The 25,650-nt window shown below is 40.3% G+C and overlaps 2 protein-coding genes across 2 annotated transcripts; one reads left to right on the top strand and one right to left on the bottom strand.

The window, feature by feature from the left end:
• Window positions 1–220: 220 nt before the first annotated feature.
• spast (spastin) lies at window positions 221–11,419 on the bottom strand. Its single transcript, XM_088350742.1, has 16 exons — window positions 11,091–11,419; window positions 10,948–11,031; window positions 8,683–8,766; window positions 8,435–8,601; window positions 8,223–8,335; window positions 7,569–7,662; window positions 5,625–5,699; window positions 5,473–5,544; window positions 5,332–5,407; window positions 5,163–5,254; window positions 3,963–4,042; window positions 3,859–3,901; window positions 2,418–2,497; window positions 2,283–2,353; window positions 462–502; window positions 221–392 (listed from the first exon to the last, which is right to left on the bottom strand). Exons 1-16 carry the CDS (start codon window positions 11,206–11,208, stop codon window positions 267–269), a joined length of 1,416 nt encoding a protein of 471 aa, XP_088206868.1. The 5' UTR covers window positions 11,209–11,419; the 3' UTR covers window positions 221–266.
• A 1,889-nt stretch (window positions 11,420–13,308) lies between these two features.
• On the top strand, window positions 13,309–25,084 carry memo1 (mediator of cell motility 1). Its single transcript, XM_088350867.1, has 9 exons — window positions 13,309–13,772; window positions 16,696–16,777; window positions 16,862–16,930; window positions 17,013–17,125; window positions 19,334–19,445; window positions 19,530–19,672; window positions 19,749–19,825; window positions 19,937–20,041; window positions 21,364–25,084. The coding sequence occupies exons 1-9, from the start codon at window positions 13,712–13,714 to the stop codon at window positions 21,493–21,495; spliced, it is 894 nt and encodes a 297-aa protein (XP_088206993.1). The 5' UTR covers window positions 13,309–13,711; the 3' UTR covers window positions 21,496–25,084.
• The last annotated feature ends 566 nt before the right edge of the window (window positions 25,085–25,650 follow it).

Consider the following 25,650-nt stretch of genomic DNA (forward strand, 5'->3'; position numbering starts at 1 on the left):
AGGCTACAGCCTTAATATAAAAGTTGATGAGAGGGCAAATATGACACACTGTCCCTTTAAGAACAGCTACATGTTGTTTATCAGCATTCTCTGGGAAAACCCCATTTGGACCGACCTCACCCAAATCCGAGCTCCAGCGGCCCCCAAATCATTTGAGTTTGAGACCCAGGTGTAGACTTTCGAGGGAAATCTATGACTTTTGAGAGACACTCAAACTATGTTCTTGTACCTATACACATTTTTATTTTGATATTGAATCGCGCTCGTCAAAATGCACTCGTGTCCCCAAAGTCTTTGTTCCACCGGTTGTACATTTGTAGCGTGGCCGGGCTAACGCTAGGCTTGATACGCTTCAGGGAATCCTCGAAGTCTTTGATTTTGATGTTGCGCATCTGTCGAACAACAAAAACAAACGGTTTTTTTCCCACAAAATTGTCGGGAAAAGGATTGCGAAAACTCACCTGACTGGCTGCCATTTGTCGGACTTGGTCTGGTCCCAATTCTAGGAGGGAACAAATTGTGTTTTTTATCAATTTAAACTTGAATAGCTCTCTGAAACGCTTCAAAGTCAAATACATTTGAATTTCAAGACAACTAACATGACTTATCTTTAACCGAAACCAAAAATAACAATGCAGGTAAGACAATTAGGCTTAGCAGCAACTCATACAAAGGTACGTAAAAACTTAAATAGTTCCCTGCCTTTTTTTTTTACAATAAATATATAAAAATGTCAACACAAACAAACATGCCCTCAATTAGCTTAAAACAAAAAGTGCATCCGAATTTTAACGAAGTTTAGGAATTGAAAAGTGTGGGCACTCCTTTCGAGCCAGATTGATGAACCGATGTTATGATAAGAGCTCATTCGCTATAGCATACTTTTTATGCTAACTTTTAATCGAACGCTTTTAAAAAACATGCATGCTTGATTGAGCAAGTAAATTAAATATATCAGCCTCCACCTGAACGTGCTTCCCTAAAACAAGTTAACTTCACTTTTGACCCCATCTTTTCATCACAAACACGCTTTTCTATCACTAACACAGTTAGTTAGCTGAGCTGTCACTTTCTCCTGCTTCAGTGGCAATGCCCCCCGTCACCAATCGGAAGGTGCAGGATGGGTAGCACGATAGAGGAAGAGGAGGGGAGGAGTCGAAGCGAGAGAGTTTTGGCTGCATGAGACTTAATAATCGGCTCGTCGAATGAAAAACATGTCAATACTGATATCCAATTCCCAAATTTCGGTGCCGATAATCGGTCGACCTCTATTTCACATCACATAAAATACATTCATTTTAGGGATTTACTACAACTGTTTTATATTACAAGTATGAGATCATATAATACAAAAAAAAAATAATAATAATAAAAAAATGATTACACATATTCTTAATTAACAAGCTTTCATTCTTAATTAAATTGGCAGTTGGGCGCCCAAAAATTTGAGAAAAAAAAAAAAAACGTTCTCAAAACAAAACTCACTGTACTGGCTAAAGTTTAGAATTTTCAACCACAAGCCACACAATTATGGCTGAGAGCTCCGGTGTCTCGAGCAGATTATAAAGAGGTACTGGGGTGACACGACAAAGTTGTGCTACTACTTTTAAAGAAAGTATATATTCTAATGAGGAACATATATATTAGGTAGCTTATCTTGGTCGAGCTCTCCGATGCCTCATGTACATCACAAAGAGGTAGAGAGGAGACACGACCAAGTTGTGCTACTATTTCTATTGAAAATCTACATCTATTCTCATGAGGAACGAAAATTTTTCAAATCTTATCTTGGCCAAGCTCTCAAGTAACACAGAGGTAGACAGGAGACATGACCAAGTTGTGCTAATCATCGAAATTGATTCTCCTGCGGAACATAAATAGTTCGTACCTCATCTTGGCTAAGCTTCCCGGTGCCTCATGGAGATTATGAAGAGATATAGAGGAGACACAACCAAGTATTTTACTACTTCCCTAAGAAATAAAAAATACAATTCTAATGATAAGTGGTGTCAACTCAATAAATATGATAGCAAGGCTCCATGTGACTTATTGTGGCCAAACTCTCCAGTGCCTAACCCGCATTATAGAGAGGTGGAGAAGAAGTTGTGTTACTCCTTCAATAGAAAATTTGAATATATTCTAACAAGGAACAAAAAAGCCTAGATTGAATATAATAGAGATTGGTATTTGGCTTTTTTTTCTATCAGGCCGATAACCGAAGTCATATTTAGCATCCCTCGTTCATTCAAACTCTCATGACTCCTAAATCGAAATGTTCTGACCTCTAATGGGCCCAAGCGCAGCATCTTTAGCCAAAGAAGTCAGATCGCTTCCGGAATATCCTGCCGTTGCCCTGAAAAATGGAAAATAATGACACTTTTCTCACGAGTAGAATTTTCAAAATAAAAGAAACTGACTTTGCGAGCCAGCTCAGCTCGTTGTTGCTCAGCGGGCTTCCGTGTTTTGCCAGGAGATGCTGCAGAAGTGTCGCTCTCGTCTGTTTCAACAAAATAAGGTGATAGGTCATTGTGATTCTCTAGGAAACGGGATTTTTAACTGGCATGACGTTTTCGTGGTGACCTGAGCCCATTTTGACTCGACTTTAAATCATGACCACTTGGTGATAACATGGTAATGACACAGTAATTACTAAAGTTTCTATCATAGAAATGCAAAATAAACTGCAACAAAAGAAGTTAGCTTTACGTTTCTGTCAGGTTTTCAATGTAAATCTCTTGAATTTCTCTCTCAAGGTAATTAGCTTGTTTTTATATTACTAAATATAAAAAGGTTTCTCATACACACACACACATAAAGTAACGTTCCAACAATGAGTGTAATTATATCTCTTGTATGTTTATCAATCTTGTATTCTTTTATTTTGAAGTCATGTTCTTGTCTGTACTGATTTCTCTGACGCGAAATAAACCACTCCCTCTCTCTGTTTGGGACCTCAGCCAGGAAGGACGTAAGTCCTTTGCTTCCACCATCATGTAGAATTAAACTTTATACATGTATTTTATCTGTGCAAATATAGCCACCAAATAGTCTTAATAATGTCAATCCCTGACAGTTTCTAAAAGACATCTGAGGTTAAATCATGATTCACTTTGTGTTTGTGCAAAAATTAATGAGGCAGTTTGCCATGGTCGTGTGAAAAAATGGATATCCAAATTTTTTTAATCAATCTAAATCATTCCTCAGTATTTTGTTCAAGATATGTGAAGAGTCATTGTTTTTTTTTTTAATCTATCAGTACAAAATGTATTCTTGCTTTTCTGTGGAAAGCAAAACAATCTAATTTTGGGACGAATAATAGTGTATCTTTTTTAATCCTCCTGAAGTCAAGTCATGTTTATTGGTTTGGCCCTTATCCACAAAGAGTCTCAAAGGGCTTCACAGGTTATTACACAGACTATTTTTCAGACTATGATGACATCATCCCCTGATCTGGAACCAACACGAGGGCAAGGAAAAACTCAAAAACCTCAACATGAGGAAAATGAAGAAACCTTGAGAAGGGACCGCACATGTGGCATGAAAAACAACCTATGTTTTTACTGTTTTTCACAGACTAGGGTATTTTGTACCCTGCTGTCCTCTAAAAATTGAATGCATCATCACATGACACTGTAACCAAGCTAACTAAAGTAAGAAAATGATTTTTTTTTAATGAATTATTCCATTTACTTCAGAACCCTCACTAAGATAATCAGTTGGAAAACCAATGAACGATTCGGTTTCATCAAAATAACAATGACACTGCATGAATTCCGATTGTTTTCAGATCAGTGGGGGTGCAAAGTACATCCTTTAAGACATTTTGAGCAAATTTCCTCCCCGAACAACAGCAAATACCTTCTCGTCAGGCAATGCCACGTAGACTCTTTTGGCGAAGCGCCTGCAGGAAAAAGGAAAGATGACATTTCCAAAATCAGCGACGAGGTTGACGGAGCAGGTACCTTAAAACGGCCTCGTCCAGCTCTTGAGGTCTGTTGGTGGCTCCCATGACAAGCACCCGATCATCTCCTCCAGATTGTACCTGACCCACAAAAAAACCCCACCAAGAAAACATTCTTATTCATCAAACATCCATTCCCCTTCGCGCTTCCCAACCTGACACCGAACATTGATCCCACAGCACAACAAAGACCGAGTTGCTGTGCCATGCAACCCTTCATTTTATATATATACTACATATAGTATATATCATTTGGGATTTGTTTGTTGCTTTATGTTACTGCATCCTGGAGTGACATGTCCAATCTCGTTGTAAACAATGTTCACTAAGTTGTTATCAACGACAATAAAGAAAATTGAATTAGGTTGAAATATTTTAGCAGCATCTATGAATTAGTGTCATCAGAGGGGCCGATTATCAGCACCGATATTTTGGAATTTGACGGATATTGGTATTGGCATTTTTAATGATTTGATGGGCCGATTATTATGTCTCGGATGCAGGCACTCTCTCTCCCTTGCTCTTCCTCCTCTCTCCTCGCTACCCACCCCGCGCCTTCTAATTGGATAAGCGACCGGGGGCGGAGACACTGAAGCAGGAACAATAACTCTTATCATAACATGAGTTGGTCAATCAAGCGTGTGTGTTTGTGATTGAGAGAGCATGAAAAAGACTCGAAGTTGGAAGGCCGAGTGATTAGCTGTTACCATAACATGAGTTGGTCAATCTAAAACAGAAGTGCTCCCACTTTTGCCTGCTCCGTTAATATTTCGATGTATTTCTTTTTTGTTTTAAGTTCATGTCAGTCATGTTGGTTACATTGACATTTTTATTTATGTATTGTGAAAAAAAAAAAAATCAAGGAACTATTTAAGTGTTTATGTACGAATGTACGAATTGCTGCTAAGCCTAATTGTATTCCTGCGCTTTTATATTTGGGTTTCAGTGACAGATTAGTCTTGTTAATTGTGATAAAATTCCAATTTATTTTAATTGAAGGCGTTTCAGAGAGCTATTCAAGTTTTGTTTGAATTCATAACAAAAAATCTTTGTTTCTTTTTGCATTATTAAAAAATCATGCTGCAATCGAGAAACTTTTACAGCAACTTATCGGCTCCTCTTGATACTAATAATGAGTATCGGCACCAAACAACCCATATCGGTCGATCCCGAATACGAATACAAATCACTTTCTTCTTACCCCGTCGAACTCAATGAGGAACTCGGTTTTTAAGCGCCGGGCAAACTCCTGTTCTCCCTCTCTCCTTTCGCAAAGCAGACTGTCAACTTCGTCTAAACGCGGACGCAAAAATCCAAAGATTCAAAGTTCCGATTAAGATACCATGTTTCATTTCGAGTTCTACACAAACCGATGAAGATGACGGAAGGTTGCAATTCCCGAGCAGCGGCAAACAAGGCTCGGACCAGTTTTTCACTCTCTCCCACCTGGGAAGAAAACACGGGAGGAGAAGGATGAGCCCGAAAAACAAGAATCGCTTCGGCAAATTTACATATTTGGACGTCAAGCTAGCGGCGCTCATGTTGAAGAAGGTGCTGTTGGACTCTGCCGCGACCGCTTTGGCCTAGCGAGGAAAAACAAAAGTGAGCCGAAAACCGAGTCGGATTCGTTCGTTCGTAAAAGCAGTTCGGAACGGGTCCTCACCAGCATGGTTTTTCCGTTTCCCGGCGGGCCGAATAAAAGCAAACCTCGCGCTGGTGCTCTCAAGCCGGTGAAGAGCTGGGAAAAGGGGAACAGACAAAAGCATTCAGAGTGAAAATGGGTCAGGAAAATGCGTGAATTTTGGGTGACGTGATTGAAACAATTTCCATTCCCGTGTTTTTGGCATTCTGTCTCAACAGATCACGCAATAGAATAGAATAGAATAGAATATGCCTTTATTGTCATTGTTAAAACATGGGATATGCTGTGACAACGAAATTGGACGACTCCAGTTCCACATTTGCAGTGAGGATAAGGAACAAAGATGATGATGGGCGGCGAGGGTCAAACAGAGTTGCTGGATACAACCGGAATGTTTGATGTTTGATCTTACATTACACATAGTCCAGTGTTTTTCCGAATTGCTCAGTCCACAATTGAATGGATTTGGGAGTACAGTCCATAAACATGCCCGATTTAAGTCGCCGATAAGCTCTGTTGGGGTGTGCAAGCTGCTGTTTATTGATAGCAGCGGGCAGGAGATACATATATATGTCTGTTTTTAAAGTAGGTGAAAATGACACGGACACGCCTGCTCTGGTAGGTTGTCATTATGAGGTTAACATCTGAAGTGTCACTGCCTCCTACTGGTGGCACCCAAGAGGACAGCTCTATTTAGAAAACTGACTCTTTTGGTTCTTTGATTTCTTTTTTTTTCCAATGATGTATCATCAATAATAATAAAACATTATGCGCCCAAAATTTTGGTAATTAGTCATTTCATTCGTCTTCCAGGGGATTCCTAAAAAACACATGAAATATAACTTATTCACAGAACTACCAAAAAAATGTAGAACACAAAACAATTTTATCTTTTTACACAATGAACAGATTTAAAGTAAAACAACACAAAATCCATGAAAATGCAAAAATATATATATGATAAAGATTAAAAATATTTACTCTTCAGTGCTATGAATAAATGATAAAATGCAAAAAAAGTTACCATTTACAATTCTATTTTAACCAATTTAGACACAGATCTTCTGGAAAAAAAAATGCAAAAAAAAAATATAGATGAAAATATGTATTAAAAAAAAAAAAGATCATTAGACTCAACGTTTGAAGAATTGAATGCACTCTGCTTCGGAGCAATTAATATCTTTAAAATGAGTCCAAACTTGGCTCATTTTCCTGCTTTTTATACATACAGTACTTTCTTAGTATTCAATGTCATGATTACCCAACACCTATAGAGCCCTTTTCCTTGTTTGTAAACAAGTGTGATGTAGCCAATTGTTGAAGCAGAATGTGGCAGAATTCATGTCAGTTTATAGCTGCTCATTGACAAAAAATATCATAGCTAGGAACAGCTCAAAAAAGCACAAAGTATGTGCTAGCAGCAAGATAGTGACTTTATTTTAGTCCCCCCAAAGTCAACCCAAAAGAAAAACAGATCTTCCATTGAAGGTACTGGAAAAATCGGCCTTGAAAGTGCTTGAATTTGACCATGAAAAAGGTGTATCAACCCTTTAAATTGTCAGATGCTGTGTTGGTTTTGAATTAAATTGTCATACATAAATGGGCAAAACATAAAGAACATTGTTTGCAAGGAGATTAGACATGGCACCCCAGGGTAAACATGTAATAAAGAAAAATACGATTAATCATTTCAGGATGAATAGTCGAAAATTACAAGGTAGTGCTTGGAGACTGGCCTAGGTTGTAATCATCGTGCAGTGGAAAATAGTGAATCGTAACAATAGTGCTGTGAAATGTAATGCAGTAACATTTAGCGGCAATAGAAATTCTGAAAAAAGTCGATAAATAAGGTATGAGAACTTATTTGTCAATGCAACTGCCAAGATATACATTTTTCAGTTTTGCGCACTTGTTTAGGGTGGTGATGGCCCTCCAGAAGAATTTTGACGCATTAAAAATGTTTACCTCTGGTCTTAAGGCAGGAAGGATGACGATCTCCTGGAGTGCTTGTTTGGCCAGATCCTGACCGGCAATGTCATCAAATGTTACTGACGCACCGCTGAAAAAAAAAGAACTTTTTTTAAGAAAAAGTGCTTGATAAAATGAAAACAAAACAGGGTCATCAGGAAAACTAATCTAGTGATTATCAGAAAAAAGTTACAAGGATTGTTACCTTCGCTAAGTTGCAAGGCCAGCCTTTCTAAGCAATAACCAATAGACAATTGGGATTATTAAAATCGGGCAGGCGATTAAAGCAAAACAAGCTTCTAAGCGCATGGGAATCTTTAAAATTTTTAAATCAGTTTCAATTTAAATTTGCTGTATCTTCCCCTCACTGCATCTACCCACGACTCTACTGTACCACGCTACATTTATTCCTAATTGTATTCAATCCTCCATGAGTATAAAACAAAGAAGAACTACTTATTTGAATGTTTTTATCTCAAGAGCAGGGAATTTGGGAACAAATAAACTCATGAGCATGGTTTTCTATCCCCTTTATACGGCAATTTTACCTTATGATCCCCACCTAAGAACACATTAGTGTCAAATCCCGCGGTCTACTGTACTCCGAAGACTCATTTCTTAGAAAAAAATAAATAAATCAATTCAACTTACGTGTCCACAATTTCATTGAGGATCATGTTTGCCAGTTTGCTGTCTACGTTCTTAAAATTTTTCAGCTCCCTTTTCTGCGGTGGCTTGGAAGGTCTACCTGCTCGCGGGGTTACCTGAGAGAGGAATAGATAGAGAGAGAGAGACTTTATTCATCCCTTTAGGCGCCAACGTCATAAGATAGGAAAAATATCACCCGAAAAAATGAACTTCACCTTAAAATCCGGAGTTCTGGCCGCCGGTCTTCCACCTGTAGAGGGTCTTATGTTTTTGGCCACCCCTCGGACCGCAGGCAAACTTTTAGGTTGCGGTTTGTTCGATTTCCGAGAGTTACCGGGAGCGTTTTGAGCTTGGTTCTCGCCTCTGGAAGCCAAATTGGCCTCTGCGCACATAACAAACCTCGTTCGGTTCAGAAAACTGCCAAAAATATTCCGGGAGCATATGAAAACGATATTTTTTAGACCTAAAAGAGCAAGTCTGTCTTTCGCCATGTTGAGGTTGGTGATCATCTTTTCCTGAAGTCGCTTGGCGCGCTCATACTGTTCTCCTGTTGGTAAACCATGGAATTACCACCCAAAAAAAAAAAATCAAAATACACGCTGCATGCTTTAATTAACGGGTTGAGGTCATTTTTCCCCAATTGATGGCGTCAAGTTTTCATGTTGGACCCTCAAAACAGCACCAGTCTCATGTCGAGGTGATTTTTCTGCCACTTGATGGCATCATGGAGTCATGTTGGGCACTCAACTGCAACCTGGTGAGGCGATTTTCTGTCACTTCATGGTATAACACAAGGGTGTCCAACCTGGTGCCCGCAGGCACGCCGCTGCCCCCTGAGGACAGCTGGGGTGCCTGCGGACGTGTTCTGTAAATACCCAAAGTGCTGGGACATTGCCATTTTCTACTTTATCTTGTAATTTTTGGGTTGTATTTTCTTTCATCGAACTATATTTTCTATTTCAAGTTATTTTCTTTTAGAATAGGGAATGTATCAATATTTTAAACCTGTCAATAAATTCCTGCAATTTAAATCTTATTTTTATCAAACTATGTCTTTGAATATTTTAAATATGAATATTTTAAATGTATATATTTTTTTCTATGAAATAGGAAACCTAAAAATATATTCTACCAATGTTCACAAACGATATTATTTTTTTCTGTAACAATCATATTTTTCTATTTTCAGTATTGTTTTTATTTGACAGTTTTCTCTTTCAAGTATTTTTTTATTCATCACCTAGAGTATTTTAAAATCAATTTTAAGTTGTATTAGTTATTATGAGTGATAGGTAGAGCGCGCCCCTTGGGATCAAGAGGTCGCAGGTTCGACTCCCGGCTCCTCCGTGTTATATGTCGAAGTGTCCTTGGGCAAGACACTGAATCGTTAAGCCCCCAATAAGCAGGTTGGCGCCTTGCATGGCTGCATGGCCGCTATCGGTGTATGAGTGTGTGTGTGAATGGGTAAGTGTGAAGCACATTGTAAAGCGCTTTGGGAGGTCTCAAGTGACTTGAAAAGCGCAATAGTAATGCAGACCATTTACCATTTGATACAAAAAAATTGGGGTTTGACTGAGTCAAAGTAATCCTACTTCCTACTACTTCATTTCATTTCTCTGTATCTCTCTTTTTTCACTTTCTCACTGTCTTTTTCTTTTTCTGTCTTTCTCTCTCTTTCTCCCTCTCTCTTTTTCCATTTGTCTTTTTCTTCATTTCTTTTTCTTTTGTAGTTGCAATAATTAACCTTGTAATAACATAGTCACAATATATTAATTGGTACAAGATCATTTATTATTTTAGAAATGTGATTTAAGTGGGGCAGCACGGCGGTTGTTAGCACATGTGCGGCACAGTTCTGAGATCATGAGATCAAACCTCCTGTGTGGAGTTTGCATGTTCTCCCTGTGCTTTTGTGGGTTTCCTTCGGGCACTCCGGTTTCTCCCACATTCTGAAAACATGCGTGTCAGGTTATTTGGCCGATCCAAAATGTCCCCAGGTGGGAATAAGCGAGTGAGTTGTCCGTCTCAATTGGCTGGCAAGCAGTTGAGGGTGTCCCCTGCCCACTGCCCGAAGATAGCTGGGATGGGCTCCAGCACCCCCGTGACCCTACTGAGGATAAGCGGTGCAGATAATGAATGGATGGATGTTGATCAAAGTGGGTGCCCTTTGCACTAATAGGGAGCAAAAAGTAGCTCAGAGTTTGAAAAAGATTGGACACCCCTGGTATGTTTTCATGTTAGACTCTCAAGACAACAACAATTGTCAGCCTCTTGGCGGCCTAACGTTTCCATTTTGGTCGCTCAAGACGGCACCGATGCTTCGTTTCCAGGGTTGGGTAGAGTTACTTTAACTGGATTACTTTCAATGACTTTTGGAGGACTCCAATACCAAATATGCTGATAAAAGACAAAATAAACTAAATAGGAATAAAATTATGACTCACAACACGCGGTAAGCTTTCTCTCCTGGCTTTGATCTCTTTGATCTCCGGCAAAACGAACATCAAATGCGACAGAAACAACATGAAAATAAATCCAAACAGCTTGCCAACATCATTTTTGCCGTTCAATGTGTTCCGTTACTCCCCAAGCCTGGACAAAATGGAGTCATTTTATTCCTATTTTGTTTATTTTGTCTTTTATGAGCATATTTGCTATTGGAGTCATCCAAAAGTCATTGAAAGTAATACAGTTAAAGTAACCCTACCCAACCCTGTTCGTTTCTTACCTTGTCCTGCAATCGGAACGGCGATGCCACTTTCCAGCTCGACAATTCCTTTTTTGTACCACTGCAGAGCCTCCTCCTTGTCTTCTGCAACCAAACACGTTTTGTGACCTCACAGGAATTGTTCCATACCTCGTTAAACAAACCTGTATCGTCTTCGTCGATCCTCAGAGCTTTAGATATAGATTCAAAAGCTTGTTTATGATAGTTTTTGACCACTTCGCCGCTGTCTCTGCCTTTCCTCGCGCTCCCGTCTAACGACATCACGACGATGTGGTCAAGTTCAACTAAACCGTTATATCCGCGTCGGAAAAGCACGACTTGTTGATTTTATAACACGGCGGCATCGATATATTCTTCAAAGTATAACCCATTTAAAAACTAAACAGGCATTGTTTATCAAGCGGTCTAAGCAACGGGACTGTATTGATTTCCGTAAGTGATCCTTGACTTCCGCTTTTGCTGCATTAAAGCCCCGCCCTCGTATTTATTATTAAGCAGTAAGTAGACATCTACTTCCGTGGATATTTACAAAATAAAAGACTATTTGTTTATGTTCGAAGCGGGATTACTAAAATAATATTCAAATCAAAGTAATAAATACAAAACAACAGCAAACGCTCTAAAACATTGAAAGATCCACGGCGCTTTAGCAACCCAAATTAGACAGTCCACCACCCAAATTAAATAAATACAATAATTATGTCATTATTAATGTAACGGGTGTAACAATAACTTTTGTTGTATTGAAATTCCTGCTGAAATATGTTGTTTAGTTTCTGTATAAGTGTCCTGCAATGATGAGTCCAACAGTGCCACCTGCTGGTATGAGGTAAGGTTTGGTTTGGCTTTAGACTTTGTGACAGGAAGGTGGGGTTTTTTGAAAGTCTACAACGAGCTGCTAACGGTAAGACACGATGTTTTGGTGCTCCGCAAAAAGTTAATTTTAAACATTAAAACCACAGCTGACAAATCTCTCAACATGCACAGTAATGTGATTGATGTTGTCAAGCTGTTTGGATTTATTTTCGTTTTGTTTCTGTCGCCTTTTATATTAGTTTTGCCGGATGTTGCATGTTGTGCTAAAATGCTAATTCCCCATATAGAGATCAAAGCCAGCAGAGAAGCTTACCACGTGTTGTGTTGTTACTCGTTCATTTGCAGGTAAATTGTACCCGTTTTTATACTCATTATTGTTATTATTTCTATTTTCTCATATATATAAAAAGGATGATGTTGGTTAAAATTCAGTTTAAAGAAAAATATGTTGAATTCATTGTAAACGTTAAAAAAGAACTATACGATCTCTTGTTAAAAGTATCTTGTTAAAATGGATGTAAAAATGTATTGTGATGGTTGATATTCTAAAATGTATTTTATGTCAACTGAAAAGAAAGCTCTTTGATATGTTTTGGGCAGTCTACAATGAGCTGCCAACGAGATCAAAGCCAGCAGAGAAGCTTACCACATGTTGTGTTGTGACTCGTTCATTTGCAGGTCAATTGTACCCGTTATTATACTCATTATTGTTATTATTTATATTTTCTCATTTATATAAAAAGGATGATGTTGGTTGAAATTCAGACTAAAGAAAAATATGTTGAATTCGTTGTAAACGTTAAAAAAACACTATACGATCTCTTGTTAAAAGTATCTTGTTAAAATGGATGTAAAAATGTATTGTGATGGTTGATATTCTAAAATGTATTTTATGTCAACTGAAAAGAAAGCTCTTTGATATGTTTTGGGCAGTCTACAATGAGCTGCCAACGAGATCAAAGCCAGCAGAGAAGCTTACCGTGTGTTGTGACTCATTCATTTGTAGCAACTGTAATAAAAACCTCATCATCCAGTCCAACGTGAATGTGGATCTTTGGGTGGACAGGTACGCCGCGGTTACATTAATAGTAATAATAATGAAATATATGTTTCCATCCTCAAGTAATTGTGTCATTGGTCACTATTAATATATTAAAAAACAAGTTAATCTGATATAAATTTCATTTCATCCATCCATTATCTGCACCCCTTATCCTCAGTAGGGTCGCGGGGGTGCTGGAGCCCATCCCAGCTATCCTCGGGCAGTGGGCAGGGGGACAGACAACTCACTCGCTCGTTCAGACCTGGGGATAATTTGGACCGGCCAATTTACTTGCATGTTTTTGGAATGTGGGATGAAACCAAGGAGCAAGCACGGGGAGAACATGCAAACTCCGCACCGGACGCGCGTGCCACTCATCCGCCGTGCCGCCCATTGTCATTTCAGATCTGTTTTTCCCCGTCACAGGCAAGGCCCCTCCCCTTTTTCCCCCAAAGAGACCTTTAATTCCCTTTTACGGGTTTCGACCAATCACAGTCGTTGAAAGTCGTCACTCGGACCACCTTGGCCACGCCCCTTGGCCGACTTGCTAATCAATCAAACCCAAAATTCGCACCGTAACAACTCTATAAAATTGTACTTTTTCATTTTGTCATTTTATCTTTTTTTGTAGTTGAACCTTTTCGACCGCGCGTCGCTTCTTATCGTAATTATATCGCCAGCGGCTAACAAGAAGCAGCTGACGGAAAGCTTTAGCCTGTTAGCATGCTAGCCTGTTAGCTATTAGCCTGCTAGTTAGCCAGCCGAGTGTTCCCCCAACCCAAGCGTTCTTTGTCTCCACAGCTGACACTTTCCACTCGAGTTTTTCGGAGTGACACTGGCTTCCCATTCCATTTTAACCGACTGACAAGATCGAATTAGTGCAAAATAGGCGGCTTCGGAAGCAAGATGTCCAACCGAGTGGTGTCTAGAGAAGCAAGTCACGCCGGGAGCTGGTACTCTGCTTCGGGTAAGTGTCAACACATCACCGGCCTGTTAGCTCGACTTTTGCCTTTTTTCTTCTTACTCAGCATTTCTTTTTGTTTCGTCGTTAATATCCTGTCACAACAACAGCATAACATCCTTATCAGAACGTAAGCCACAGTTTGATCGCTGATTGAGATAAGAAAAGTACTACTTTGCACAATAATTGTGCATTTTCACCCGTTTTGTCCGACCAAAAACATGACAAGTTTTCTTTCAGTCAAAGATACAAGAATGCCATATTTTGCTTGGGGAGACAAAACGTCATGGTTGCAGTAACTGTCTGAATTGATTCACTTGTTTTCCCTCTAAGCCTCCCTGTCTGCATTGTCATGATAGCTATTTTGTTTGCCCAAGAGGTCGTGGCAATTGCTCGATAAGAAAACCTGCATCCTTTCATGACCCTCCTCGCAGTGAATGCAGCAGCAAAATTATCTTTTTACCCGTAGCCCAACCCATATTTGATCATAAAATCAGGTTAAAAGTCAAGTCACATTTATTTGTCCAGCCCTTATTCACAGCAAGTCTCAAAGGGCTACATAGACCACCATTAAACCATCTAATGATCCGGAACCTATACAATGGGAAGGAAAAACTCTAAAACCTTAGTGAAATAAAAATGAAAAGCCTTCATAATGGCTCGCACATGAGGTTATCCCCCTTTCTAGGGTGACCAGACTGCAATAGTTGTTGCAAGGACAGAAATAGGCAGACAGTACGCTGACATTATCAATGTAAATACTGCATGTCCAGTTGACGTCCTCGTGTCCCAAAATTTTATGTTGGCGTACATCTGGTTCAAGCACTAGTACCATGGTTTGGAAGGCCTGCGCTGTCATCCTTCTCTATCAGACAAGAGTAAGAGGTCAATATCACTCGTAAAATATTGAATATAAATGATAGATAGATAGATAGATACTTTATTCATCCGCTTTGGGAAATTCACATTTCCAGCAGCATCCCTGAGCTGAGAACAGTACAATAATAAAGCCAAAAGGATACAATATACAAATACCCAGTGTGACGTGCAAATGCCCACTGTAGCGTGTTATATAGAGTAACTAAATAGTGCTACACAGAATACATATTGCAGTAAGATTCGGTAATATCCAATGTAGGTGGTGTGGTTTAATGTGGGCCTTTACTCTGCCGGGTGGAGTTAAAGAGCCTCATGGCATGAGGAAGAAAAGATCTCTTCAGTCTGTCCGTAGTACAAGACAGTGACAGCAGTCTGTCGCTGAAACTGCTCTTCTGTCTGGAGATAATGCTGTGTAGTGGATGCGATGGATTGTCCACGATTGACCTCAGCTTTTTCAGTGCTCGTCTCTCAGCTACTGTTGTTAGGCTGTCCAGCTCTTTGCCCACAACAGAGCACGCTTTCCTAGCCAGTTTATTGAGACGAGAGGCATCCTTCTTCTTGACGCTGCTTCCCCAACACGCTGCCGCATAGAAGAGGGCGCTTGCCACTACTGTGTCCAAAGCAAAGATCTAAACACGTCTACTGAGTTTGCAGATCGAATCTCACGGTGAAGAGCGTTCCACAGCACCGGGGCCCGATTTGAGAACACCCTCGAACCTGCTCATATCTTCTTTGCTCATATCACGAGTAGACCAGAGTCCCAAATGACTGCACATGCCCACAGTTCTGGTAGCTCAAACATCTACTGATCTGAAACCTATATCAGGGCAAAGGACAACTCCCCCAAAAACACACGAGGAAAAATGTGAAACCTTGGAAAGGAACCACATATGAGGTCATCCCACTTTCAGGACAATTTGCCTACAATGGAAATTCATCAGGCACCAATAAACAAAACGTGATCAACATCAACGATGAACATAAACAATAATCGGAATTGTGCAAATGTCCAGGCTTCCAAACTTGTCTATGTTACTAAAAAAAAACCTTGAGGTCAAATCTTTATCGGACAGGGATCCGGTTCAAGTCTGCTATAATTGGGCTTTTATGCTCCAGCAAAAAATATTGCATGTTCCACCAGCTGCAGACATTTGATGCTACTAGTCAACAAATTAATAAACAGTTAAAATAGCAAAAAAAATACCCTTTTTAATCCTGAATAAATATTGTTTTGGTTATAATGCCAGGACCAGAGTGCTCATTTTCAAGAGGAACAATAACTTCTGTGGTGTTGGTTAAAAATATTACAACCTCCCAATAATTCAAGGTATTTGAATTCCAGGTTCCGTCTGCATAATTAAACAGATTTATAACCATGTCTGGCAAACATCACTTATAATATTTATAAAACTTTGAGCAAAATACAATCGAAGATCTGAACTATACTGTAAATATCCTGCTTCAGTGTAGGCCGGCTCTTTTAGACTTGTTTAAAAAAAAAACAGCTCTGTGGCCTTGGGGGGTAGGGCGCCTGCCCTGAGACTGGGAGGTTGCTGGTTCAAGTCACCTAATGACTCCCAACACATCAGTTGGGTTGGGTGAGGAGGCTGGGAATCCCCTCCTCTGTATCAATCTCCCAGAAAGAGTCAGAAATGTGAATGTTCTTGACTCTAGACACCTCCCATAGGGGGATATGGATCCGGTATATAATATATATAATATATATATATATATATATATAAAGACGAGTTTCGCCTCCGTTAAAGCTGGGTATTTTGAGCCATTTACCAAAGTGGATTTGATCCTCTTGGCTTGATTCTAATGTTCAATTCTGGGGCCTGGCAGTTAGTATTGATTTGTTTTGCATCGCTAAAACATGGCTGAACTTTTTGAATTTTAATCTTCTCCTTCATGAAAAAGTCCACATTCCTTGAGATTGGTTCTTTATTAAGGAAGGAGATTTGAATTTTAGGAATATTTACAGAATATATTAGCAATTTTGAACATATTCTAACTGGGTCAATGCCCACCATTTTGTCTTTTTTTTCAGGAGCCCAACTCAACGCACAACTAGAAGGCTGGCTGTCCCAAGCGCAATCCACAATCAAGCCCGCCAGAGCCATCATAGCTCCGTAATCTCATTGAAAAATTCAAAGGAAATAGTATCCGGCCTTTTTAAGCGTCTCGTTCTATCTGTGGCTTTTTCTCCATAACAGGCATGCGGGCTATACCTACTGCGGCGCTTGTGCCGCATATGCCTACAAGCAGGTCGACCCTTCTGTTACGTAAGTTGCACAAGCCAAATTAAGAAAAGAGAAATAAGGGAATATACTATCAATAGATAATACATATTCTTCTCTTTTTCAGTCGTAGGGTGTTCATCCTAGGCCCATCTCACCACGTGCCCCTTTCCCGCTGTGCCCTATCAGCAGCAGACGTCTATAGAACACCTTTGTATGACCTGAGAATAGACCAGAAGGGTACTATTTCTTGTTTTTCTAAGTGTACTGGTACTTGCTCAAAGTGTGATTGGAATGGGTAGCAACGTTTATGTAGACATTTCCATCTTAAAACATTGCAACATTAGGCCCTTGTGTATATAGCGCCTCTCAGTGGTGTAACAAAAAAAATCAGTTAAATTAAACACGATTCAAATCCTAAGCAAAAAACACGTACCATCTCATAAACCGTATTTTAGCTTTAGAAAAATTCCATTCATTCAATTTCATTCTATAACACAACTCGAAGAAGCTGTCATGGAATGGAAATTTTTTGTGAAGGCAGTCTTTTCCAGTGCTTCTTTGAGCACTTGTCATTCAGGCATTTGGCACTTTTTCCCCAATATTTCCTTCTCTAGCCACTCTTGTTCGAAACCTGGCTGCGGGCTAAGGCTCACTGCTACCGGCTATTCTTATTGTTCGCTGCCCCTGCTTTGTCCTTCTGTGTCACTCCTGCAGCTTCAAATGCGAGTGAATGTTGCTAAATCCTGTCATTCAGACATTTACCACTTTTTCTACTGTTTCCTTCTCTAACCAGTTGTTTCAGCCACTTGGCTGCAGGCTATGTTATCTCACTTTTTTATTGTTTAGCTGCTCCATATGCAGTAAATAAAACTTGTTCTTGCAATCATTTATCGGCTATTCTGGTAGCTTTTTGCACTAGGGGCTAAAGTGAGTCGCTTCCACTCGCTCTGAGCAACTCCAATTAATGGCTCTTTTCAGCCGCTTTAAGTGTATGCAGTTTACTCAGTGATTTGTTATAGCTAGTGGGATTCACACCAGCTTTCATGTTCTTTCACCGACTGAAATTCATGCAACAAAATCCAGAAGTAGATTCGGTAATTTTACCAAGCGTTATCCTTCGGACTTCCGCAGTGTTTTCTTCCAACGCACGAGCTTCGGCTCGGTTTTAGGCTACAGCGACCCCTAGTGGTGAATTATTACACATTCACTTATTGACCCTTGCACATACATGACCTAACATCGTGACGACACCATGACGGACAGCAGTAAACCGTAGTGAACAGTGGGTAGAGACAGTAAATCCAGTAGACAACAAAAAAGGTTCTTCTAATCAACACCATTAGCAATGATTAGTCAAAGCGATATTATGCAGCTGTCGGATGAGGTGCATCACTTAGTCAGAAAGCACAAACAGCGCTATCTAGAGAAACTGAGTATAGCATTAGCAAAGCTAGCTATCGACCCATACAGTCTTCCTCATGACATATTCACAAGTCTTACCAAATCATTGAGTCTGCCTGGTTTCAGTTCACACTGTCTGTACAACTATATTCTAAATAGAGTATCCCTATACAGTAGTGCTGATCTAAAAACTTATAAAAGTCTCAATGCTTACCAATTATTTGTACCTGGTTAGCATTGCTGTGCTTTGTTGTGCCAAAAAATGCACCCCAAGCAGGAAATGCCCCCCACGTGCAATCGTTACTAAAACGACTTAGTATTATATATATTTTTTTTTTTTTTTATGGAATACGACGGAACAGTAAAGCATGGGGAATTTGCACCTAGTATAGAAATGACTTTTGAGTATTTTGAAATTATTTACTTTGTCGAAATGAGATTTTGTCTTCTGAACGTTTCCTGTTTTATCCGTTGATAAATTGACAGTTTGTTTGGGCATATTAAGCTTTATGGTAGAGCGCTTAACAGTTTTCAATTCATGTGATATTTGGAAAATTACTGTTTTGAATCACCGGGTAATCGCAATAAAAGCAGCTCGTTGACCTAGCGAGAATTGGCAATGGTAAGTCACTAACATATTTATATTGAGTGTCTTTGATGTGACCCATACCTACTTAACATATAATTGCTGGGAAATACGTCAAACAGACTTTGTCAAGAATGTTGGCTGCAAATACCGAAATACTTGTGGGCTGCGAGTCCCTCCGTTTGATTTGAACTAAACGTTGTCGGGATACAATTCCAAATCGGGCTTAAAACCTTGTCCCCACCACACAGCAATAAATCACTATCGTTAAAAGTGTTGGTTATATTCCTCTGTCGTTGTTACAGATATACGATTTAACTCCAGTGCTGTCCGATAGGGTGCTTCTGGCCGTCTGTCATGGCTCTCATTCTGCCAAGGAAGGCAAAAGGGTGTCACATGCAAAGTGTCAATAAAAAAAAGAAAAGCTAATGCGCTAATAAAAAATGTTTGCTCCGCAGTGTATAGTGACCTTTGGAAAACAGGGTTGTTTGAGAGGATGAGCATGCAGACGGACGAAGACGAGCACAGTATTGAAATGCACTTGCCTTATACTGCTAAAGCCATGGAAAGGTATTTTATGTTTGTTGTTGTTGTTATTGTAATAGTATGTGATAAGTGCACATTTAGTCAGCTCACCAACAGATTCTCTCTTAGCCACAAAGACGAGTTCAGCATCGTCCCCGTGCTGGTGGGTGCTCTGAGCGAGTCCAAGGAGCAAGAATACGGGAAGCTGCTCAGCAAATACCTGGCGGACCCCACCAACCTTTTCGTCATCTCCTCCGACTTTTGCCACTGGGGTCGGTTCTGTTTCTTTGGAGCTTTGCATTGTTTTTTTTCTTTTTTTTTTCTTTTCCAACCTTTTTTTTTTTGCAGGTCAACGGTTCCGATACACGTACTACGATGAAACCCAAGGAGAAATCTACAGATCAATTGAACATCTTGACAAAATGGTAAATATCAGCTTCCCGTGAATTTGAAAGTTTTCCAATAATATGGCTAATCCAGTATTAATCGTATCCTGGCATAAGCTCCAACCAAATGATTGTGATGTTTTTGTGCAGGGAATGGGCATTATAGAACAGTTGGATCCCATGTCGTTCACCAACTACTTGAAAAAGTATCACAATACCATCTGTGGCCGTCACCCCATTGGAGTGCTGCTCAATGTGAGTACAGGACCACCACAGATAACACCTATTTTTTGGACAGCACGTCATTCCTCTTTCTTAAAGTAATCGTACAGTGGGCCCTCGGAATATGGCAACCCCACCTTAAGACGTATTCATTTTACAGTGAGGAATATGCGCCTTATAGTCCACTGTGCCTTAAGTATGAGACTTATTGTATTTCCTCGACCATGGGCCACACCGTGTCAGGGCGTGGTCTCTGTAGATGGTGATATTTCTATGTTCGACACATTCTGTTGTGCTTAGATTTGACTTACCTTTCGAGTGATTTATGCTTCTCAGCCCTGCGGTGTTGGTGACGTTTGCATGTTTTAATTAATAAATTAACGATCGCTTTTGTTGTATAAATCAATCGCCAAACATGTTATGTCGGAGGCATAATGCACGTTCACGATTTTGCAGGGGAGTTCGAATTTAGGCACAACATCTCTCGTGGCTGTTAAGTTTCCATGAATTTTCATGAAGCGTAGAAATGGACTCACCATAGCGGTGGACGGAAACACAGAAAGCATTCAATGGAGAGAAAGTGAGGTTTTTGATTTCATTCATATTTGGGGGCACAACTCTGTTCAGCCTCCGGTAGCACAATAACTTTCAAATTGCGAGATAGGCGTTAGCATCCATAAGCACTGCTGCAAGGCACGTCACGTGTTCTCTTTTGCACAAACGGGAAGCCTGTGGCGTTCACACAGGAGACGCCTAAAAGTCACAGGAGATCGCATTCAAGTCGTAAAGGTGTCACAAAAATATCGGATTCTACCCAAAAATGTTGTAAGTCTTAGTTTGGTATAAGTCAGCCTAGGCTCGAACTTGTGACCTCCCTGTCTGGAGATGGGCGCCCGATCCTTCAGGCTACCAAGTTGGCTCGCTGCTTCACATGACACGCAGGGTGCAACACCTAATCAAGAAAATGGGAGAATTTTATGTGTGCCTTAAGGTCATGAAAAACAAAAAAGACTATTATTTGGAGGGTTGCGCTTTATAATCCGGCGCGCCTCATAGTGCGGCATAGGGTTAATAGAATGACCTTTTTCCCTGACCTCGATATGTATTTGTTATTCAATCATATGTACGTATATTAGGCTTTTTCGTCATTACATTGTTTTTATTTGGGGTAACGGTGGTCTGGAACGCATTAGCATTGGTTTGTATCCCTTGCTTTATGGCAATTTCACTTTGTGATCTCCTCCTTAGAACTGATTTCATGTGGTATCCCAGGGGTCTACTTACTATTTTGCTTCAGATTTTGCAAAATGAAAGCCACGTCATATCACATAAATGTGCGTTTGGTTGTCTTTCAGGCTGTGGCCGAGCTGCGTAAGAACGGAATAGACATGAACTTCAGTTTTCTTAACTACGCTCAATCGAGCGAGTGCAGAAACTGGCAGGACAGCTCCGTGAGTTACGCCGCTGGGGCTCTCGTCGTTCATTGAGGTCCACGTCTGCAGGGGGCGCCGCAGCCCTGCCCTTTATGATACATTGCCATAACCTGACCTATATGCCCACCTCCCCACAAAACAAAACACAAAAAACACATTCTATTTACAGGAAGGACTAAGCCACGTCAACCTCCCGCAACTTGAGGTGGAATATTCAGTTGACGGAATCGGAGGGTATACGGATATGCTATGAAGTGATGCCGGAGTCGTATTTTGACCTCATCACGGATTTTGAGTTGTGTTGCGCAATCTACTCGAGACCCTCTGCGGTTTGCGCTCATATCTTTTTCCTGGGAACGGAAATAAATCTGCAATCCATCACGGAAATGAAAAACAATGATATATCTAAGATGCGATCTTTCTGGCTAACTGTTTCCTGACGACTCAAAGTATGGTTGTAAGCAAGCGTTTCGAACTTAAGGGCTGCAATAAGTTGTGTTGCATACCGTGTCCCCCATCCCCTTGCTTTGCAAAACCAAAAAACAATTATAGCTCACATGAACTACATATTTTAATCACATATTTCAAACCTTATTTAGCCCTCATCTTGTTTAGGTAGTTGTACTATATATTTAGCGAGAACCGTGTGGATTTGGACAAGCGATTTATTGACATAGAGGTTGTTTATTTCAACTAAATCAAACCACTAAAAATATATCAAGAATGAACGTAAGTCAAACACCAAGCTGCCAAAATTGTGATGTGGTTACTTGTAGCCTTTTCTTTACGAACATTTGGAATTGCTGTTGAGTATCAGGACTACATGTACATGCAGGCAATAGTCCGTTTCGAAAGGGAATGTATTGGATATCTTAGAGCACTCCAAAATAATTGTTTACACGCCTCGAGCAATACCAATAATACTGCATTCATGGTGTTTGCCAGTATTCCCATTACAAGCACAAGCATCATCATGGCATGAATAGATGTCGTTTCTGCGTTCGACTATTGTCGTTAAATAAAAGGTGAGTTTATTAATGTCAGTCACCAAAATCAACAAAGCACCATGCTTGTCCGCTCCATCGCTGCATTATATCTTGTTTACAAGAAGGGCTCGTACATGGCTTGGCTAAAGCACATTACACTATAAATGGATGGACACCATTGTGGCATTTTGGGTGTGGGTGCAGAACATGAAAGGGAATTGTCCTGTAGGAATCAACCCACACACAGGAGGACTTTTTTAGCGGAGTAGCTGGAGTTTGCGTAGATCATGTGTTTCTACTACTTGTCGCACAGTGCTTTGCAGTGTAATAATTTATCGGATGACTCAAATGCATATACCTGCTTCAAGTAATAAGAAAATGTAAGGACTATAACCCAATGATAAATACTATAATTATTATATTATTATCTCATCTCATTAGCTGCACCGCTTATCCTCAGTAGGGTCGCGGGGGTGCTGGAGCCCATCCCAGCAATCATCGGGCAGTGGGCAGGGGACACTCTGAACCGGTTGCCAGCCAATCGCAGGGCACACAGGGACAGACAACTCGCTCGCTGATTCACACCTAGGGACAATTTGGACCGGTCAATCCACCTGAAACGCATGTCTTTGGAATGTGGGAGGAAACCGGAGTGCCCGGAGGAAACCCACGCAAGCACGGGGAGAACATACAAACCCCGCACAGGAAGTCCGGTAGCTGGATTTGAACCCACACAGGAGGTTCCCGAGACCTTAGAACTGTGCCGCACAAGCGCTAACCACTGCGCCGCCGTGCTGCCCTATATTATTATAAATTATGTTATTACAAACGTACACCTTTAAGTGATGGGCTGTGTATCAGACATAGATTCAACTAGTGGAGGGCAGAGAAACTGTAATTAAAGACACTGGCCAATTATGTTGTGCAAGAAACATATTGGAAAATAAAACAAATAGATCAAAACTAACAAAAACGCAAATGTTTATAAACTGCTGTTGGACAAACCAAATGAATGTGCACAAATATCCGTCAACAACTTTAAAAATGGCCAGTTCTCCCAGTTTATGGTTCATGGGCAAGCAAGCGCAGTATCCTTTGCTCTACGAGTTTTGGTGGATACTGTCTGTAGCGCAAATGGTCTGTGAAAAGTTTGGAGAATCCGTAAAAGGCTACGGCACCTCCTCCTAGACCGGGGGATGAAGTGACATTGACGTAAGGATGTTGATAGGCTCTCTGCCTAACTCCTCAGCTCGCATCATGATTTAGGTTGGGCACCTGGCCAGTCCAAGGGGTCATTGGGTATTCCAAACGGGTTCCCAAGTAACACCATTGTTTGGAATCCTGCAGCTTTCACTCATTACTCTAGGAGGCTATCACAGCTTATGTATTGCCCATGGGACTGCTGAGGCGTGTTCAGGAGAGTGAGCGATTGCTATCGCTAGCTATTGCTAGCTTCTGAACGGCCAATGATTATTGAGCGCTCGCGTGCCCGAGTAATCACGGGAGAAAGACCGCTTACTTTGATTTCCAACATGGCGTCGACAGTGCAGACGATGGAGGATCTCACCCTGACGAGTGCTGTTGGCGATGTAATATATCGTCTTACATTGCCTGGTAATGTTTGTGAACAATGCAAGACAGGTATGACCCTTCCACTGCGTTTAGGATAACCTTAACTGTGTCAATATGCGAACTGTCGCTCATATAAGCCAACTCGCTCAAAGCAAGCTGTAGAACGAAATCCATTGTACTGTCGTCGGCCATTTTGGATCAGTAAGGCAATCACAGTGAGCGATTACAAAACGTTCAGCAGTGCGCGGCAAGCGATTAACAAGCGACTACATGTCTGATTACTCTCCTGAACACGCCTCGGATTGACAACAATCACGTTTTGTCATGTGGCACATTCAGGGACTGCTTAGTTGTGTGGGAAAAAACACCTAGCGGGCATGTCTGTTATACTCCCAGAAGGTCTTCGAACACATTGGATTATTGTGCGAGTTTACATCAGCATACTGAAAATCTTCCCTTTCCAATCATATTATTGCCTGTGTGTAAATGTACCCAATGATAATGAACACAAACTCCATGCAAGCATTAATGTTGAGACGTTATGCTGCAATATAAAGGTCGTGTGTTCGATTTCCATCTGTAGTGAACATATATTTCGGGATTTGTCAAGTTTTCAAATAGAACATATTGGTTCCTCGAGAATTTTGGGAATTCCCAAAATCTTGTTGTATTTTTTCAAGTGATGGAGTTCTCTACTCAAAAGCAGATTGGAGAAAACCACATACTTTTGACAGGATTTTGGAAACGTTTTACCAGAAAATCATGACACTGTGTTTTTGTGCCTTTTGATCAACGTCGCGCAAACACATTTGAAGTTTTTTCCCTATTGTAACCCGCTCCTTCTTAAATTTTGTCCACCATCCTAAACCTCAACACTGTTCTTTTGCATTTTATGATCTTTATTTGTATTTTAGATTCTTTTGTACTTTCTTGGTGAGAACACCGCGACACACGCTCATCATTTTACCGAAAAACAGGACTCCTTCGCCGGAGTATTTTGATCTCAGGTTCCACTGGCAAAGCGTCGCTGCTGATGAGGCAAAGGATTTATGTAACAAAGCAAGTAAAATGGACTGAAAAGGAAATCTATCGTCTTGTCGTTTGTTTGCATTTGACGGTATCCCTTGACATGCATTTTACTGATCATCAACGTATTTTATAGTATTTCCTTTGTTGGTTTTGAATGCAGTAGGTCAAAACGGCCACCAGGGGAAGGACGGAAAATAAAGGTAGGCCTACTTAATACTTCCCTTTTGTTAACCTTCGCTGCAACGCGGTTTACTTTTCGTGGTTTTGCTCCGTTACTGATTTGCATAGTTCATTGTGTTCTGCTGAGCTGTCACACATTTAAAAAAAAATTATATTTCAAATTCATTTTCACATTTGAACAATGTGTTCTTAGTTGCATTTAATAGTGTCCTATTTAGGGTGGAAGTGGTTCTTAACCGGGTTGGGTAGGGTTACTTTAATTTGATTGTTTTTCAATTACTTTTCGATGACTCTGATACCAAATATGCTGATAAAAGACAAAAGAAACTAAATATGAATAAAATGATGACTCACAACACGTGGTAAACTTTTTCTCCTGGCTTTGATCTCTTTGATCTCCGGCAAAACGAACATAAAATGCGACAGAAACAAAATGAAAATA

Source organism: Urocampus carinirostris, chromosome 13 (assembly GCF_059441175.1).
Source record: "Urocampus carinirostris isolate Australia breed hairy pipefish chromosome 13, RoL_Ucar_1.0, whole genome shotgun sequence".
Lineage (NCBI taxonomy): Eukaryota > Metazoa > Chordata > Actinopteri > Syngnathiformes > Syngnathidae > Urocampus > Urocampus carinirostris.